Raw genomic sequence first — 22,096 nt, forward strand, 5'->3', positions numbered from 1 at the left:
CCATATTTCTCTTGGTCGTCCCTGACATCTACTCGTATATACTCCAACTGAGTGGAATCGGAATATTTTTCTGGGTAGTTCTTGAACTGTCCATTTTTTGATATGTTCAATCCACTTCTTTCGGTAGTCGCATGCTTTGTCCAATAGTAAGTCTAGTTTTAGTTCTTTACGCATTTCTGTGCTTCTTTTTTGTCCCATAGAGTATGGCCCTGTCCTACGCAGGAATTTCATTTCTCCAGTTTCTATTTTTTTTTATTATTTTGCAGTATTTATGGTCCATAATTCATTTCCGTGCAATAGAGAAGGTCTTGCCAAAACTTTGTCAACTCTTATTCTTGTGTACTTTTGAACTTGGTTAGGTTTGAAAATATTATTGATCATTACTGTTATCTTTAGAAAATTTAAAATTTTAATGTCAATGTCAGCTTTTTTTTATATGAAACAGCACATTCAAGGTATTTGAAGCACTTAATTTGTTGTAAAATTTTATTTTCAATCATGATTTAACTTCTGTCTGGAAATGGTCCTTTAAAAGCCATGATTTTTGTTTTGTCTGTGGATATTTTCATTCCATTTTATTTTGTTTTATTTTTTATTTATTTATTTTTTTAAATATATGTTTAAGGCGTAAATTGATTTTTGAAGTTCATCTTCACTTCTTGCAATGATTATTTGTTCATCTGCAAAGAAAAAGGTATTAGGTATAGTTCCACTATCTCCAGTTTAAATGCCGGTATTATATTTTCCTTCCATTTATTTAATAATTCATCTATATAGATATTAAATAATAGTTATTATTAAATAATTTATTTAATAATTCATCTATATAGATATTAAATAACAGTGGTGACATTGGCATCCTTGACAGATCCTCTGTATTGATTTCTATTCTGTAACATTTTCATTGAATCTTATAGTCATACATATATACTGTGAAACATATTATTAAATTTTCTGTAGAGTACAAAGATTCAGTACAGAATGCAGAATACATTAATTTTTATGCATATACATATACGTACATTTTTAAACGAACCAAATATTTATCCATAGTGTTTACATATGGATTGACACGAGTGTGCATTCACTGTACAATGCAATAATAAACTTACAGTTCCTTACACAATACAATAATACATTTTTTTATTATTTCTAAAATATCTTACACATATACAATATTCATCTTGAGTGACATTCCAACTTATAATTTCACAAAAATCAGCACTAAGTTGAGTGCTGCATACGTGGTTTATTTTGTACATTGGATTTATATTAAATTTTTTAATAATATTTTTGCCTCTATATTTACGGCATATAATCTTATAAATTAACAATGAAGATTATACAGTATTTTTTGTATAATGAATAACTAATATAATAATAATAATAATAATAATAATAATAATAATAATAATAATAATAATAATAATAATAATTCCCCCCCCCCCGAAGGAACACGGCCTTTTCATGGCAGTGGGGCTTGCGTGCTTCAGTGATATTGAGAGCTATTCTGGCGGTAGCATAGCTGCCAGCAGGGCCAACCTTGTCAGACAGGTCTCAACTGAGGAGCCAGACTAACAGTGTTCCATCCTCCATCTTAATGGCGAAAAGGAAGAAGAGATCCATACCGGATCAGTCGACGCCCAGGTCATCAAGGATTGCGTCAGATGTTGGAGATTCTGGACATCAAGTGACAAATGGGCTACAGGACCCAGCTCTTCTTGCTGGGCAATCTGGGCAGGAAGAAGAAAAGCGAGTGGAAGAAACCAAATGTAAAAAAATGGACTGTAGAAGAAAACAGCTATGCATTAAGGGAAGGGACACTACCCAGACCGGTTTCGACCTCAATTGCATTACGGGAGATACTGAGACAAGGAGTGATGAGAGCTTGGCCCACCATTGCTCGGAGTTTCCTGGTGTTGCACCACCTTACCTCAGTCCTGAAGATATTTTCAGGCGCAAACTTTGTTTGCTTACACTTGGATAAAGGATTAAACTAAATTTATTATAGTCTAACCAAGTGTAAAATAAACAGAGAAGTTATGAAATGTTTTTCCAGATCAAGACCAGTAAAACGAGGTTTTAGAAAGCGTATGCATTTAATTAGGAAACAAAGATTCCCAGAATCTGCAATAACAAAACAGAGGTTTTTGGACCAAAAGAATTTCATTTTCCATTACACAATATTTACTGAACTTGAGCTGAAAGAGTTACGTAATAAACCAACAACTCCACTAACAGCAAATCATCAGAGGGTAGCTATATCAAACTTTGGAATTCAATTCAGTAAACATCAAGCTGACGACATACATCAGAATGTTTTGACAGAAGGGCAGTGTAAAATGAAGTCAGGGATATTGGAAAATATGAACTCCATAAATGACCGTACAAGCCAACCACCATTAAAAGCTTTACATAACTTTAAGCTAAAACAACTCCTCTTAGACGCTGCGATTAAAATCATCACAACTAACAGCATAAAGGAAACAAATCAGCTCCTAGACAGCACAGCCTAATATCATTTCAGTGAAGTTTGGTTGCAAACCGAAAGAGCAAAAGTCGAGGAGGAAAAAATCTGCAACATGGAAATTCCGGTTGGAATAAAAAGTTACCAAACTTCGAACTGATTTGATAAACTTAAAGAATTTTAAAGAAGGACGGCTGAAAAATAATAACATGAAAAACAAATTGAATAACACATATAATTTGGCTAACAAAACAATTGAAGTTACTCAACAGCTAAAACAAAGAATTATAGCGACTATGTATAGAACCAACGTCAGTTCTTTCAGTCTCTCCAGAGAAATACAAATGCAAATATTCATTCACCAGAAAAAGAAGAAACACTCAAATTTTGGAAGACAATCTGGGATAATCCTATTGAACGCAATAAAGAAGACTCATGGATTAAGGTAATAGAATCAGAAATGAAATAAAAACAAATGCAAAATGGTCAGTGCACAATCTAGAAAAAAAAAGGGAAAAAAAAAAGCTAAGCTCACCTGGCAAAGAGGAACTACATGGATTTTGGTTAAAACATCAAAGTCTACATGATCGAACGGCCGAACAATTTAATCAATTTAATAATTTGTTGCAGTCAGACTTAGTGAAAGACTGGATGATACCTGGGCACACATTTCTCTTCATGAAAGAAGGATAAGGGTGCAGACCCAAATAACTATTGTCCAATTAAATGCCTACCAACTATACTTAATCTGTTCACTGCAAACATAGCAAATTCCATATACCACTGCTCATCAGATAATCAGATCTATCCGATTGAACAAAAAGGCAATTTTCAAAAATCTAGAGGAACAAAAGAGCAGACCCTTATTAAAAAATGATTCTCAGAAATTCAGAAATTCAGAACTAACTTAAACATGGCATAGTAGATTATAAGAAAGCCTTCGATTCCCTCCCACACTCATGAATGATGAAATCACTCCAAATATTTGGAATTAGTACAAATATATGTTAGTTTCTGGCTGCTGCTTTGAAATCATGGAAAACAACATTAATAGTGAATAATGAACGATTTGGAGATATCAGCATTAATCGTGGAATTTTCCAATATGATTCCTTTTCACCCTTTCTCTTCAACATATCTTTGATGAATTTTGTCTATGATTTTGAAGAAAACAAACCTTGGATATCAAATTCCTAAATATAATATTAAAATATCCCATCTGTTGTATATGGGTGACTTAAAATTATAGGGAAAATCGGCCCAGCATATTGAACACAGTTCGTATTTTCAGTCAGGACATCAAAATGTAATTTGATCTAGATAAATGCGCAATTTTATCTATTAAACGAGGAAAAATTAATGACACTAGCAATTTTAATTTTGATCAAGAGAAATATATAAAAGAATTTAAGCTGACGAACACTATAAATACTTAGGAATATTAGAAGCCAGTGACATTCTCCACTAGAAAGTTAAGCAACACGAAGCGCCAGAATACACCAAAAGAGTTAGAAATATTCTGAAAACAAAACTAAATGGATTAAACACAATTATAGCAATGAATTCTTGGGCTACACCAGTGATCCAATACGCAGCTGGCATAATAAATTTGACAAAAGAAGACCTGGACAAACTAGACCGCAAAACTAGAAAACTAATGACCATGCATCATGCATTACATCCACGAAATGATGTTGACCGGTTGTACCTACCTAGGATAATAGCTGGACAGGATCTGCTGCAAGTGAGATAGAGACTGCAGAAGAAGAAGAAATTAAAGAAGAAGAAATTAAAGAAGAAGAAATTGAAAGAAAAGCTTAAAAAGTTACATCGACAACTGCTGCAAATGCGTCAAGCAGTTTCACCAGAGTTCAGAAAGCAACTGGAAAAATAAACCTTTGAATGGCCAATTTCTTAGAGATACTGAGGATAAAATTGATGTGAACACGACGTGGCAATAGCTACAATATGGATATATTAAAAAGAAGCAGATGGATTTATTCTAGCAGCTCAAGAACAGGCATTACAAACTAATGCAATCAAAGTAAAAATTTTGAACATCAATAATAACAGCAAATGCAGATTATGCAATCAGAAAGATAAGACTGTAGAACATATAATCAGTGCCTGCAGCAAAATAGCTCAAACTGGCTATGAATACCCCCATGATCAAGTGGCCCAAATAATTCATTGGCTTGTATGCAAAAAATATGGCTTTCCTACTTCTGATAACTGGTGGCAGCATAAAATAGAGACTGTTTTGGAAAACGAAACAGCAAACATTCTCTGGGACTTTTAGAATAGAAACTGATAGGCATTTGGAACACAATAGACCTGACATTACAGTTATCGAACATCGTCAGGTTTGGTTCATCGATATTGCAGTACCCGGTGATAACAATATTAAAAACAAAGAACTGAAAAAATTACTAAATATCGTGATCTGGCAGTGGAGGTTGGCAAGCTGTTGCTTAAACACTTGGCTCAATTTCGAATAAGCTATCCGACTATTTACAGTAACTAAACATCAACGAAGTGACTGCATATGACCTACAAAAAGCAGTATTACTTGGAACAGTCCATGTTTTAGGACGCTATCTGACGGACTATTCTTTGATTCTTGGGTAGAATCTGAATTGTTCTGTATCACCAGTCAACTTGTTGTTTAAATCTTGTTTTGACCGTGTATCAATTATGTGAATAAATAATTTTTCAATGGAAGTAGGCGGAGCTTCTGTTTTTACAAACTTTTTTTGGCCTTTCCTGAGTCACAGTTGTTTGTGGTACACGCAAGTAGTGTTTACGGAGGAAAGACTAAGGATTTTTATCCCGCGTCTCAAAGAACTCGACTGTAGAACTTCAGTATTACGGACAATAATACAAGTGTTAGGGTCTAGAGCCCACGTATTGGCGGTAGTTTTCTGTGGTAATCTCTCTCTCTCTCTCTCTCTCTCTCTCTCTCTCTCTCTCTCTCTCTCTCTTTCAAAAGTATTAATTCACTGATAGCTGGAGCTCACGTTCAGCTAAGAAAATAAACTGATCTCCTTCAACAATGCTAAGTTGTCTCAGATAGTAGTAGTTATGGAAAGGTTTCTTCTACAAATCCATACAAATTTGTTTGAGAATACGTAGATGGCGCTGGCGGTAACTTTGTGTGTGTGTGTGTGTGTGTGTGTGTGTGTGTGTGTGTGTGTGTGTGTGTGTGTGTGTGTGTGTGTGTGTGTGTGTGTGTGTGTGTGTGTGTGTGTAGTGGGAGAAATAAATAGTACAAGCGATCGTGAGATATTTGTACTGGAGTGGGGCAGAGTGTCTTCCGGTTATGAGTTCGACTCCTTGGAGGTGCGCATAATAATAAGAATAATAACATGCCGCAGCATACGCTATGCCAACGACAGCAAGACTGACATATTGTGCACTTTATTGTCACAACTAATATTATTATAGTCAACTCTCTCTCTCTCTCTCTCTCTCTCTCTCTCTCGTTCTCTCACTCTCTCTTAGATGGCCAACGAAATTTGGGAAAAATTGACTTATTGTAGCGTTAGAGGCGCTATAATAAAAAACAACACTGCTTTACATAGCACACAGAAATAGTCCACATAAATTAATGCTATTTTTATATGCATAGAATATAATTTAACCTAACCCTGGGAAAATGTATTTTGTCTTATCGTAAAAAATGCCATTGACATAAAATATACATCCAGGCCTGAATGTATTTTTTTTTTTTGAATAGTGGTTGCCCAAACAATTCTTGTATATGATATTTGATAAAAATGTTTAGTAAATCTTAAGTAATAAATCATAAAAGTTTCAATTACAAATCTTACAAATATAAAACTTCACACATGTCAATTTCACACACATGCACAGAAAAATTCAAAATAATTACACTTTTTTTAAATTTATGATTGAATCGGTCAGATTAGTTTTACACTTATATATCTTATTATTATTTTATTCACATAATTGATACACAGACAAAACAAGATATCATATAAATAAAAATTTGACAGGTGATTCAGAACAATACAGATTCTAACCAAGAATCTAAGAATACTCCGTCAGGTAGCGTCGTAAAATATGGACTGTTCCAAGTAATGCTGTTTTTTGTAGGTCATATGGGGTCACTTGTTTGATTTTTAATTGCTGTAAATAGTTGAACAGCTTCTTTGAAGTTGCACTAAGTGCACCGATACCTATTGGAATGACTTTGGTGTGTTTAAGCCACAGTCGGCCAACTTCGATTGCCAGATCTCGATATTTAGTACTTTTTTCCAGTTCTTTGTTGTATATGTTGTTATCACTGGGTACTGTAATAACAATGTCGATAATCCAAACCTGTCTATGTTCGATGATTGTGATGTCAAGGCTATTGTGTTCCAAAAGCCTATCCTTTTCTATTCTAAAAGTCCCAGAGAATTTTTGCTGTTTCGTTTTCCAATACTGTCTCTGTTTTATGCTGCCACCAGTTATCAGAAGTAGGAAAGTCATATTTTTTGCATACAAGCCAATGAACTATTTAGGCCACTTGATCATGGCGGTATTTATAGCCAGTTTGAGCTATTTTTCTGCCTAGCTCTGATTAAATCTTCTACAGTCTCATCTTTCTGATCGCATAACCTGCATTTTGTGTTATTATTGATGTTCAAAATTTTTACTTTGATTGCATTAGTTTGTAAGGTCTGTTCTTGTGCTGCTAGAATAAATCCTTCTGTTTCTTGTTTAATGTATCCGTGTTGTAGCCATTGCCATATCTTGTTCACGTCAATTTTGTCCTCAGTATCTCGAAGAAATTGGCCATGCAAGGTTTTTTTTTTCCAGCGCATATATCGGATATTTTGTTGTTCCTTTTTGTAATCGGATTTGTTTCCTGTTGCTTTTAGGAAGTCCTCTTGTGTAATTGCTTGAAGCATTGGCTCAGAGCTATTGTCGATGTAATTTCTTATACCAATTTCTTCTTCTTCTTCCACAGTCTGTCTCACGTGCAGCAAACCCCGTCCACCTATTCTCCTCGCTAGGTACAACCGGTCAACATCACTTCGTGGATGTAACGCATGATGCTTAGTTGTTTTTTTTTTTTTTTTTTCATTAGTTTTCTAGTTTTGCAGTCTAGTTTGTCCAGGTCTTCTTTTGTCCAATTCATTATGCCAGCTGTGTATCGGATCACTGGTATAGCCCACGAATTCAATGCTCTAATTGTTTAATCCATTTAGTTTTGTTTTCAGAATATTTCTATCTCCTCTGATGTATTCTGATGCTGCCCGTTGTTTAACTTTCGAGTGGAGAATATCATTGGCTTCTAATATTCCTAGGTATTTATAGTGTTCGTCAGCTGAAATTGCTTTTACATATTTCTCTTGATCAAAATTAAAATTGCTAGTGTCATTAATTTTTCCTCGTTTATTAGATAAAATTGCTTATTTAAATAAACCAAATTCCATTTTGATATCCTGACTGAAAATACGAACTGTGTTCAATAAAGAATCTATTTGCTGGGCCAATTTTCCATATAGCTTCAAGTCATCCATATACAACAGATGGGAAATTTTAATATTGCATTTAGGAATTTCATATCCAAGTTTTGTTTTCTTCAGTATCATAGACAAAGGTATCAAAGAAATGTTGAAGAGCAATGGTGACAAGGAATCACCTTGAAAAATTCCACATTTAATGCTGATATCTCCAAATTGTTCGTTATTCATTACTGATGTTGTTTTTCATGATTTCATAGCAGCTAGAAACGAACATATGTTTTTGCTCATTCCAAATATTTTTAGTGATTTTAGGATCAAGGAGCGTGGGAGGGAATGGAATGTTTTCTTGTAGTCTATCCATGCCATGTTTAAATTAGTTTTTCGTCTTTTTGAGTTTCTGATAATCATTTTATTAATAAGGATCTGGTCTTTTGTTCCTCTAGATTTTTGAAAATTGCCTTTTTTTTTTTAATCGAACCAATCTGATTATCTGATAAGTAGTGGTATATGGAATTTGTTATGATTGCAAATATACTTAAGCATAGTTAGTAGGCATGTTATTGGACGATAGTTACTTTCTGCATACTTATCCTTATCTTTCATGAAGAGAAAAGTGCGCCCAGATATCATCCAGTCTTGCCACTGAGCCTGACTGCAACAAATTAAATTTTTCTGCCATTCGATCATGTAGACTGGTTAGATGTAACATGTTATTTTGCAATAAAATATCTTTAATATATTTTAATAAAAATGAATTGTAATCAAAGAAAAATACTATATATCAAATAGACTGAAAATCTGTTTATTATATTTGCCATAGATGGCAGCACATGCAAATGATTATTTATTTACCTACACATTACATCTCGCAAAATGTTATAAGAAACTTGCTGGTTTTTAATCGCCAAAATGAAATCATATCAATCAATAAATAAATAAGACAGAAACCATTTAGTTTTACTGAGATGTGCAATTTTCTATTCAAAGTCATAAAATAAATATCATTTTTTTTTATTTTAGTCACTTTCTACAGACGTTTTTGATTCAGCAAACGAGCTTAGCGCATTTACTGCACAAACAACTTTCCTTTTAATGCAATGCTCTCAATAATGTAAGCTTAATTATTTGTCAAAGAACATCCAATTATGTAGGAAAAATACATACTGCGTTTTTTTAATTGAAAAAAAAAAACTATTTGGATTTGCCCTTTAGACAGATGTTTATGCCAAAGTCATGCCCTTTAGACGGATTTTTTTATTTGTTTTATTTATGCTTAACACTTATTGAGATGAGATGTCTGACCGAATGATGAAATATCTTCTACTGTATGTAGTTCTAGAGCTCTCGTTCTTCTTCTGTGTGGGTCACGCGATCGATGGAAGCGATGGCGCCTTTTTTCCTGCAATTTGTTTGCTGGACACCTTACTGTTTTCCAACAACAGCTTTAGATTTGGATTCCTATGGACATGGATGTTTTCTGAATCCCTTTAATTAATATATGACTTTTATTACATGGTCTGAGATCACATCTACGCTTATCCCAACCATGTCCGACATCTTTACACCCATTTCTGGAAAAGATTCTGATAAAAAAATTAACATAGCTTGAACAAATCATTAAATAAAACTTGAATCTTATTAAACTACACATGTCTAAGTCAAGAAACATCTCTCTAAATGCGATGAATCATTCAGATGTTGTGAATATGAATAAGCATAAAAACGCATCTACTGAAGTGATTAGCTTTCCGACCAGGACAAACGTTCTTTTAGGCCAGATAATGGGTCCTATGTGAATAAAATAATGTTTATTATTTATTATTAAATAATAAAATTTAATAATAATATTAGACAGTGGATTGTACACAAGCACTGCAAAGCACTGCACCTCAAATTCCTGACATACATTCACATAGGGAGTGTACGGGATCTTTATTTGTTATTTAGTAACATTCCAATATTATCAGATCTTATATTTCTATCTTTCTTAGGCACTTTTTACTGTATCAATCCATCTACATCATGGTTTTTCCACTGGGTCTTTTACCTACCATCCTGGCAAATAACACTTATTTAGCTAACTTAAGATATAATATCATTAATAATGAATTAAAACTTTAAGTAATAAATACATCTTTCTCATTATCATTCTCAGAATAAATTTCTTGACAAAAAATATAAGGATTATTCAGTAAGAAATATTAAACAAAAATCAAACAAATTAGGAAATCTCGTCTTTTTTCCTACCCAGTCTAATTCGAAATATTTGTCAATATTTGTGAGTGAATAATCAGATCATTTCACCACGGCTCTTACTTTAATCCAGAGAGAGAGAGAGAGAGAGAGAGAGAGAGAGAGAGATTAACTTAACGTTTAGACAGTGGCTTGTACATAAGCACTGCAACAATGCAGCACCCCCAAGGAAAAAAACAACATAACAAAAATACATTTTATGAGAACCTTTTTCTTGACCACTAGTATTAATAATTAATTAAAGACTTATTTTGTAAGCTATCCAAGTAAATAACAGTTTAATATCCAACATTTCACTGTATGGCGCTGAATAACTTACAGCGATATATATTATGGAGTAAATGGGTATGTTAACATGGAAATATATGTTCACACATGATGATGTGTACATCCCCAACTATCGGCGGAATCTTGGTCGAATAAAGCATTAACGACGGTAGATTACGTGCTCGAAATTGGTACTTTGTCTTTCAAGACCGGTTTCGTAGCGGATGTGAATATTTTTTATTATCTGGGAGAACAACAGTTGGGCCATCTGCTGGACATATCGTGTAATTTTATCGCTTGGTTCATCAAGGTTGGAAGGCGGGTTATGTGTAATACTCATTTCTTCAACATACCTCGAATGAAGGCGTCAAGTGATGGGAGATCAGGAGAACGTGAAGGGTATGGGAATTCTGTGAACATCGAAATGAGCCTCCCGGGGAAGTGTCCTGATAAATAGACTCTAGAACCACGTGATGCGTCACAGGTTGTTAGGTCCTGTTGGAATACCTGTGTACGAAATGGAATGTTTTTTGAAAGACACATCCTATGCAAATCCTGGGAGGCGGAACCAAAACATTCTTGATGTAGCGTTCGCTATTCAAGGACATGGCTACATCATCCTCTTTCAATGATGTAGGGCCCAATTATACCATGGAGAAAAACCGCACACTATTCGGTGACCTCGCAGTGAAGAGGTTTCTCTTGGACCAATTCAGGTCTCGAGAAACCAAGAAACATGTAGATTTGTCTGTTTACATGGTTGCTTAGATGGAAATGCGCTTCGTCCGAAAACCAGACATTATAGAGGAAGTACGGATCCTCAATGATATTGACCAGCAGTCAATTGACACAGTATTCCCGCTGTACAGCATAATCCGTTGCTGTTAAATACCTATGAAAAGGCACCCAGCTCCTTAAGGATTCTGTGTGGTGAACGTTGGGCATCCAAAATGATCCTGTGATTCCTATTTGTGTTAAGAGTTCGCGGTCTCCCCGAATTCTCTTTACATTGCGGAAGAACAACCGCTGTATGTCGAAACCTTTCGATTAATCATTATTTCTTGGGGCACGCTTATGGAAACTACGAACAAACTGCTGACAAATATGTCGTAGGCTTGTATCATTTGCTGTACCAACTCCGTATGAACGAAAATCAACAATAAACTCAACAATAAACGTCTTTTCTTCCAATATCAACACAATTGCTACTACTAGATCTAATGGCACAGACCCTATACGTGCTCTTCTGTTAATGTACATACATGTATTCGAACGGCATATCTCATAGTGCGTATACTGAAAGGGTGGGGGTGTTGAAGTTCAGTAGTTTTCTTTTTGCACCATACCATAGTTAGTAGAGGAATATCAGACACCTGACTTGCATTTATTTACACGTGTTGATGTGAATTGCAAAATAACATTCATAGGAACTTTACAAAAGTTGCTTAAGAATACCAAAATGGAATACCGTGAATAAAAATAAAACCCTGTCTCTATTTAAATTATGAAGTCCTGATAATCAGTTTTGACTCAGAGTATGTCTTCATTATAAAATAACATGAGTGAAAATATTTAAATGCGTACAGACACATTTAAAAATCTTTATTCTACCAATGCCTGATTTGCGACATAATTCTTAATTTTTATGATTATGAATAAAAAGCATTCATGAAAAGTGCCTTGTAAATCACCCATAATTGAGCTCTTAATTTTCCATATTATTACTCTTTATTCCATAGACCTGGAGCCATTTCAATTTTTTGTCTGTTTGTTTACAGTTTCTCACGCATCTATCCATGAAATCTGCCGAGGAAATTTACCTGTCTGAAAATACTAAGGCTGGTTGGGTTTACTTCAAAATTTCACAAAGAATTTCCTCACTCACAAACAACATTTGATTTCAGACTATTTCAATCAAGCAGCGAGCAAATATCTAATGGAGAGGATTACGTTGCATCCTCTCTTTCCCTTTTAGCCAAAGTGCACAAATAAAATACCAAACACCCAAAAAAATCTGTTTAGTGACACATTAAGGAAAAATGTCACACACAAAAAACCAGTTATATCGTTGAATTATTAACAGTTCTTTTGTTTTAATGATCTGAATAATTCCAACGACTGCCTGTTAGCAGTAAGGAAATAGAAAAAAATAAAATTGGAACTTCGCCTGACATGTTTTATATTTAGAGGTATTTGACAATTTCATGAAAATATTTTTAACCAAAATGATAAGAACCATCAGTGCTGGTGTTTCTCCCAAATTAAGTCATCATGATATTAGATTTAATTTAGTAGGTCATAACGATAAACGCCTAATTAGGTATGTAGGGCACAAGATCAGAAGAAAACGGAAATAACCCATTTATTGATTGAGTACTTTTAGTGAAAAACAACAAGAGTAATAGATTGCAAATTAAACCGAACTGTCAGAAATCAGAGCTTCACCTGATGCAGATTAAATTCTTTTACTGCTTTGGTATAATAAAAAAGTATACGATGTCAATTTGTTATAAAAGGTTTTTATTCTTAGTAATAAAAACCCAATGTATGTGTAAAATTGCACGTCCTGACAACTTCTATGAGACAGGAAAAAACAGAGCGAAATAACAAGATATCGGGAAATTCTAATCGAGTTCATATTTTGAATGTCTGTAGTGAAACATACAAATTTTGGAATAGTTCAATCTATAGAATTAAACTATGTCCTGTGGCAGGATCATAGGTAGATATATCGGACTACTTCTTTATGTATTCACACCATAAGCAAAATTAATTTGTTAAAATTACTATTACTGAAGTGATAGGTCATTTATTGGAACAATTACTAACCCCAAGAGTGATGTCAGTTTATATTTATGATCTAATATTATCTACATTCTTTTATATTATAATAGTTATCGTGATATAAAACAATATAGGAAATATTGTTATCTATGATAACTTATAGATAGTAAATATTATCCTTTGTACTTCGGAAAATACCACAATAAAAGATCCTAGATCAAACTGACAATTCTGTTAACACGTTCATTGCCAATCACGCGATATCACGTTATGCGAGTCCGCTCACCAAACGGCCGATCACGCGTTATCGCGTGGACGTCGCTAACTAAATAAAAAAATAAAAAAATTTGGCCACCACACGAAATTCCAATTTTCAGCTTGGCAATGAAAGTGTTAAGCATGTGTGTGCGTGTGCGCGCGCGCCTAAAAGTGTTAGAATGAATGGCCTATCACGGGACGTAATCCGTGGGTAATTACCATCGATACAGTCACGATACCTATCACTGGGGATATTCTCTGTCTGATGCGTTAACTTTCAGTTGAAAAGCTCATATAAAATATTTATTTAAAATAAAGAGCCAATAGGCTTCATTTCGGCGATGTAAAACATTATTTAAATTAAGGGGATATGCAATCCCACATTGTTTTAAAACCGAATAAGAAACTCAAAGATCGGAATCAAAGAGTTTCATGCCGAATATAGTAAACTATAAAAGCATCGGCGACTGCTAGCGTAATAGTTTACTATATTCGGCATGAAACTCTTTGATTCCGATCGTTGAGTTTCTTATTCAGTTTTAAAAGCTCATATAAAAGTTTTCCACGTGCTGGAAACGATTCGATCAATTTTAGCTCGCGTTCAAAAAATTTAGTTCGTATTAGACTGAAAACCGTTATTATGACAAAAGGAAATAAAAATAATCAAACATCTTGTTTACGTATACTCACTGCATAGAAACTGAAAATTAAACAAAGATAACGCATATTATCTTTAGCTGAGGGGGTCAAAGGGATGTTTTAAACCATTGACATTATTAGATAACTGTTACATTCAATGAGATGCTCTGAAACCTTTTTTTTATCACAAAAAACTGCTGATAAAAAAAAAAAGAATTGATACCATTCATACTTAAATGCTTAATGTTCAACTACGGTTTGCATTTACAAATTTATCTGTTTGGTTCGTTGTGTCATCTCTGTGGTGTTTATCTGATGTACAATTTCCTAGATTATACCTAATCATAGAAAGCATATTTTGTGTTTTATATAAACAGAAGCTTTGTTGTCAACTTGTGGAATAAGTGTTGAGATGGAAAATTAAGTTTATGGCAAAAAAATCGAATTTCTGTTCTGTGGAAGGACCAGATAGAGGATGGAGTTGGGTTGTGGCTCTTTCTTGTTTTGTTAATGACTTTATTTTAGGAGGATTGAATCACGCAACTGGAATTTTGTACATTTCATTGATAAATGCATATGACATAGACAGAAAGGCAGCTGCAAGCCCTTTTAGCATAGCACCATCTGTGAGAAACTTAATAGGTATGTATATATGCATTCTAAGGATTCTATTGTATTGTATTGTGAAGTTTTTAAATAATTCAAATTCTGAGGGTTTACGAAGGATTTTGAGGCTTCCTAACTATTTAATAAAATGCATTAAATTTAAGGTAGATCAGTTTAAATTTTAAGATATACCAGAGATATACTAAAACGCATATAATATATCACTATAAATATAAAAATGTATTTAAAATTAAAATGTAAATTTAAATTTAAATTTTAAATTTTAATTATATTATCATCATTATCATGAATTCATTGAAAAAATAAGAAAATAACATTAATTAAAATATTTTTTTATGTAATGCAAATTTGTCATTTTTGCACATGTGGAAAAAGTATGATTTTAATCTTTACGTAATTAACCTAAAACACTAATTAAACTTTATTTTTATTTTTTTACATATATGGGTTCTATTTATAGTGATAGAATAGGAAGTTTGATCTTTGTTCTTCTTCTTCTTCAAATAGTTTCCTCAGTGAGAGGGTGCAGTACCCTGTCCTTCCAGTTCTCTCTGTTGGTGACTTTCCTTTTTGTTTCTGCATAGCCATGTGATCCTGTCCATGATCTTATATCTTCAAGCCATGTCCTTCGTTTTTTACCTCTTGATCCTTTTCGGATAAATTTTCCTTCTAAAACTGTTAATATTCTCTGTCCTGCTGAACCACTCAGTACATGTCCTGCCAATCTCATCTTTCTCTGGATCATTTCCTATAATAAAGATCTCTGTGTTCTCATTCTCTGTAGGACATCTGTATTTGTCACATGTTCTGTCCATGGGATTTTCATTTCAAATCCATGGGATTTCATTTCTATAGCAGATCATTTCAAAGGCCATTATCTGTTGCTTTACTATCTTCTTGAATATCCAGGTCTCACTTCCATATGTGAAAGTTGGCAATCCTAATGTTCTTATCATTCTTTTTTTCTCTCGATACTCACAGAACGTCTGAGCAGATCTTTATTTTTCCAAAATGTATCTTTAGCTACGGCTGTTCTTATTTTTATTTCTTTATCTTGTTTTCCATCTGCAGTAACGTAGGTGCCTAAATATTTGTATTCTGTTGCATGTTCAATTTTCATATTGTTTATGAATATTTCTGGCTCGGATCTGCTTTCTTTTGAGATTTTCATAAATTTGGTTGTTTTTTTTTTGCATTAATATCTAATCCAAATTCTTTACCTTCTTTAATTAGCAGCTGCAGTAATTTGATTAATTTGTTTCTGTTTTCTGCTATTAGAATGGTATCATCAGCATATCCAAGATTGTTATATGTTATACCATTGATACTAATTCCTGTTTTTTGTTTTTCAGTCTTTTTCATCATTGTCTCACTATAGATATTAAATAGATTTGGTGAAAGGATACAACCTTGTCTAACTCCTCTTTTTATTTTCACTTCAGAAGTCTCAGAGTTAAACAACTGCATTTTCTGTTTGGTGTAAATCATTTTTATAATCTTTAGTAAATGATCTTCTATGTCTAATTTATTTAATATATTGAACATTTTATTACTTTTTACCCGGTCAAAAGCCTTCTGAAAGTCTATGAAGCATATGTAAATGTTCCTATTTCTTTCAAGTGATCCTTGTATTAGTATTTTTAGTTCCAGGATAGCATTAATGGTTCCCATTCTTTACATATGTTTGATCTTTGATGGTTTGATCTTTACATATGTTAAAATATTCCATATTCCATATTTAACGCTTAAAGTTTTGTCTGTATGTATATATAAATAGTGTATTTATATATACATAACTGTGCTCCTGGCTTACCTCGTAATCTGCGCCAAATTCACGTTATAAAAGACAATGGTGAGAGAATGGAACACACAATATATATACTGTATATATATATATATATATATAAACTTAACTGATCAGTGAGTGTGTGTGTGTGTGTGTGTGTGTGTGTGTGTGTGTGTGTGTGTGTGTGTGTGTGTGTGTGTGTGTGTGTGTGTGTGTGTGTGTGTGTGTGTGTGTGTGTGTGTGTGTGTGTGTGTGTGTGTGCGTGTGTGTGTGTGTGTGTGTGTGTGTGTGTGTGACTTTTATATATAAGGTAAATAACTTAAATTCATTTTTAAATTTATGTATATTTTTAATTAAGTTATAAAAGCTATAATTTCATTCTCTAGTTCTTGTTTCATTTAGGCCCAGCTGCTGGTATTTTGGGTGAGCGATTTGGAGTGAGGAAAGTAGTTGTTGTAGGTGGTTTGGTTGCATCAACTGCGATTGCCCTATGTTACGTATACCATAGTATCTTCTGGATCACGCTGCTCTGGGGTGTTCTTTATGGTAAGCCGTGATTTCTTTCATTATAAGAGTTTCTTCCCTCCCCGGTAAGATTACTAATTTTTTGTTATGATGTTTATACAACGGCACATTTTATTACTGTGAACATGTTAAGGGTTAAGTAATTCAAAATGTTACTTATCCCAATCACCCCACCCCCCACCACCACCACCAAAAAAAAAAGCCAAATACTGATTGGAAAAAGATTATTTCTCATTTTGGTACCTGGAATGTAAGAAGTTTATCTCACATTGAAAACTAAATAGATGAAATTCTATATAAACGAAATCCAAAATTGCGGTACTGACTGAAAGAAAGAAGAAAAATCAGGGAAACAAAGAAATCGATAACTACATACATATTTATAATGGAGTACAAGAGGACCAGAGAGCAAGAGCAGGAGTATCAATCATGACTCACAAATCCCTTAAAGACAACATCAATAACTATAAATACTGGAGGGAAAGAATATTACAACTCAGATTGAAACTTAATAAAGTATATATCACAGTTCTGGAATTATACGCTCGAGAGGGGAGAGAAGAAGAAGAAGAAAGTGAGGACCTCTATAACAAACAGAGAAAATAAACAAGCATGTTAATTACACCCAGCAGAAATGAGATATTATTACTGTTGGGTGATTTAAATGCTCGCGTTGGCAATATGAAAATCCAAAATCATGGCAGAACGTTTGGACAATTAGTAAAAAAATAGAAACAAACAAAGATTAATCGATTTCCCTATCTACAATAATCTAATAATAATGAATACAATATTCAAACACAAAGACGTTTATAAATGGGTGGTGTAAAGCCCGATGTATCCAACTATCGACCGATTAGTATCGCAGAAGTAATGGTGAAGATTTTGGAAAAATTAGTTAGGACTCACATTCAGAAATGGGTTGACAGTGAATCTTTACTTTGCAATGAACAACATGGGTATACTAAGGGAAGGTGAAGTTTTAGAAACTTACATTCTGTTACAATGTTACCATTGAACTAGACAAGGGGAAATGGATACACATGATACCTTTGGATTTTGCTAAGCTTTTGACAGCATACAGCATTGAAGACTGTTGCAAAAATTGGATAATATGGGTTTGGGTTATGAAATATTAGTATAGATAAGAGGATTGCTGACTGATACTGCAGACAGATATGAAAAAGTGGCATGTGGGGAATGTGAATCTGCAAGGTTTAAGGTAACAATTGCTGTACCACAAGGATCAGTGCTTGGTCCACTGTTATTCAATCTGTGCATTAATGATATTGGGAAGGATTTGACAAGCGAATTCAGCTATTTGCTGATGACGCAAAGATAGGTAGGGTAATCAGGAATGGTGTTGATATGCAGTACTTGCAAATTAATTTGAATAGGCTGAAATTATGGACATAGGAAAATGGATGTCATTTCAATGTCAGTAAATGTAAAGTCACTCACTTCGACGTGATTACATATCCAGTGTCGTATTATATTGGAAGCAGCATAAAATAGAGGATTGCTTTGTAAGGTGAAGCACGGTTGGGACTTCGTGTGCCTCTGGCCGATGCGGTAGCTGTGAAAGCTTACAGAGAACCTTGAAAAGTGGCTGACTAAAGGGGCTTTGACGAAAACACCAAACAGAAAATGCAGTTGTTTCATCATTGGCGGTAGAATTCATATATCAACGGCAATGTGAAGCAGCTGGCAGGCGGAAGATTCTGAATACAGATCAACGGCTGTCAGAGTGAACCAAGTTAGCAGGCTATTGCAGACGTGGAAGAGATCGGGGCCTCACCACGTTACTATGCTCTATCCTATAGTCGACCATGGAGAAACGGAAATATTTTACAAGCTATGCTTTGAAAGTTGGAACCTCTGCAACGTCCCAAGCTGTAAATAATTACAGGGAAGAAGACACTGAAACTGTGAGTAAAATGAACGCTGCAAGTGCATTCCATGTTGATGTCAAGTTAAATCCGAAAGGAAGGTTGGCATCTGATATTCCTCGTTTGAAAACAAGAAACAGAGTCTTGAAAATTGGAGCTTGGAACGTGAGAACATTATATAAACTAGGGAATTTTGACAACCTTATACAGGAAATAAAAAGACTTAAAGTTAATGTGATGGGAATTGTGAAACAAGATGGCCTAACACTGGAAAACTAGAAAAAGATGGCTTTACATTTGTATAATTCTGCTGGAGAGAAGCATGAATATGGAGTGGGTTTCATGATTAAGAAAGACATCTTTAAATGTGTAATGATGAGGGCTGTGGCCAATAAACGAAAGAATAATACTTATTAAATTAGCCGCAAAGTTTTAACATCATAATTACCCAGGTTTATGTCCCTATGATGACTCACAATGATGAAGAAATAGAAGATTTTTATAATAACTTACAAAAAATCTATAGAATATGTAAAATCAATATGTAAAACTCATAGTGATGGGTGATTTGAATGCAAAGGTTGGAGAAGGGGAAGAAAATCCAGTCGTTGGAAAATTTGGAGGTGAAAGAAATGAAAGAGGTGAGAGATTGAGACAATTCTGCATTCAAAAGAACTTCCAAAGCGCAGACTGTATACATGGACAAACCTAAGTAACTCTATAAGAAACCAAATATATTTCATAAGGATAAATAATAGATACAAAAATAATACAACCAACATAAAAACATACCCAGGTGCTGATATAGGTTCAGACCATAACCCTGTTGTGTCTACTTTAAAAATTAAACTAAAATGCATTTCTAAAAACAATCATACTGAAAGACTTGACTTCACGGTTCTTAATATACCTGACAACATAATGGTGTTTAACTTAGAAATTAGGAAGAACATAGATCATGTAGGATATAAAACAGAAGACAATATACTTTGTAACACAGAGGAAATTGAAAACAGGTAATCAATTTTTAGAAGTGCATATATAAGACAGCTAACGAGGTCATTCCAAAAATTAGATACAATAAGAAAAAAAACCTGGATGACTGAATCAATACTAGATCTTATGAATGAAAGACGAAAAATGAAAAGTACACAACAGTATAGAATACTCAGTAAAATTATACAAAATGAATGCATGATAGTTAAAGACAAGTGGCTAAATGAAAAATGTAAAGAAATAGAGGAATTGGACAGAGAAACACATAAAGAAATGCATAAGTCAATCCAAGCTCTGACAAATAAAAAAAAGAAAAATTTCAACCATAATCCTTGTATAAAACATCAAAATTGAAAAATGCCACTAGAGACACAGAATATCATAAAAAGATGGAAAGAACTGTTTGACTCTGATCGCACAGACACACCAGATATACAAAATGGATGGTGAACCAATTACATATGAAGAAATAGAATACGCTCTAAGCCAAATGAAAACAGATAAAACACCAGACCCTGATCATATCCCTATTGAATTGTTAAAGAAAGTAAATGAAAACACACTTAATGACCTAAAGATTATTACTTTTAATAACATCTATGATACAGGATACATCTCTGATGATCTAAGGAAATCCATGTTTTTCACTATTCCCAAAATTCCAAGAACTTTTGAATGCTCAAAATATAGACTAATAAGTTTAACAAGGCATGTTAGAAAATTACTACTGAGCATAATCCTAGAAAGAATAAAAGGCACTTTGTCAAGAGAAATAGAAGACATTCAATCCGGTTTTCAAAAAGACAAATGGTACAAGAGAAGGAATTTTCAATTTGAAAACATTATATGAAAGAAGCCTCGATAACCAGAAAAGCATATATCTTTGTTTTATTGATTACACCAAAGCATTTGATTCAATATATTACAAGAAATTAATATATACCTTACAGAATAACCGGTTAAAATGAAAAAATCTACGTATAAGTACAAATATATACTGGAATCAAATGGCCTCAATAAGATATAAAAGTGCATATTCTGGCAAGTTTGAAATCAAAAAAGGAGTAAGGCAAGGATGTGTCTTATCACTCTTACGGTACAATACATATATATATTGAGCAAGTTTTTAAAAATATTTCAGAACTGAGGGGTGTAAAAGTCGGAGGTAGGAACTTCAACAACTTCAGGTATGCAGATGACACAGTTCTTATAGCTGAATCTGAAGATGATCTTCAAAACTTAATCACAGAAATTTACAACAGAATCTTACACATGGGATTAATTATTAATCTAAAGAAAACAAAGCGCATGATTATTTCAAAAGAACCAATAAATAAGAAACTGAACATAACTGTTGACAAAAAGAAAATTGAACAGGTTTAGTCTTTTATATATTTGGGACAAATGTTTACAGACAGAGGAAATTCCCTTAAAGAAATAAAAAGAAGAATAGAATTAGCGAGAAAAACCTTTACTAATATGAAAACTGTTCTAACATACAGAGACATTAATAGAGACACAAGAAAAATATTAATAAAATGCTATATCTGGTCAAGCTTTCTCTACAACAGTGAAACGTGGACTCTAAATAAAGAAGCAGAGAAAAAATTAGAACCTTTCGAAATGTGGACCATCAGAAGAATGTTGAAAATACCATGGACAGAGAAAATGAAAAACGAAGATGTCTTAAAGAAAGCAAAAATGAAAAGAACATTAATGAAAATAATTAAAGAGCGCAAACGTAATATTTTGGACTTCTTGGCAAGAAGGCATTCATAAATTAATATTAGAAGGGAAATCGGATGGAAAAAGAGGGAGACCCAGGAAAATGTGGTTTGAAGACATTAAGGTCTGGACTGGCTTGAATTACCATAAATATTCCAAGCAGAAAAAGAAAGAAAAAGGTTCTGTGACATGGTTGCCAACCTCCTTCTAGGGGATGACACTTGAAGAAGAAGAAGAAGATTATATTGGTGGAATTATGCTAGAAGAAACTGATGAATCTTGGAGTGTTAGTAGATAGGAAGTTAAAGTTCAGGGTCCATGTGGCAAAGATTGCAACTCAAAAGATAATTGCAATGCTGAAACGAACATTCACATGTAAAGATAAGATGTTATTTTGCCTCTT

General features: G+C 33.6%; 1 protein-coding gene across 1 annotated transcript in view; it reads left to right on the forward strand.

Annotated features, from left to right (window-relative positions):
* Positions 1–22,096, forward strand: part of LOC150109966 (monocarboxylate transporter 9-like) — a 63,607-nt gene that overhangs the window by 17,436 nt on the left and 24,075 nt on the right. The window contains exons 4-5 of the mRNA XM_090400564.1: positions 14,551–14,787; positions 16,961–17,104. Coding sequence (XP_090256690.1) covers positions 14,551–14,787; positions 16,961–17,104 — 381 coding nt within the window. The remainder of the gene's footprint in view (positions 1–14,550; positions 14,788–16,960; positions 17,105–22,096) is intronic.

The sequence above is a fragment of the Typopeltis vanoorti genome, chromosome 1, assembly GCF_054136105.1.
Source record: "Typopeltis vanoorti isolate ZY-2024b chromosome 1, IOZ_Tvanoo_1.0, whole genome shotgun sequence".
Taxonomy (NCBI): domain Eukaryota; kingdom Metazoa; phylum Arthropoda; class Arachnida; order Uropygi; family Thelyphonidae; genus Typopeltis; species Typopeltis vanoorti.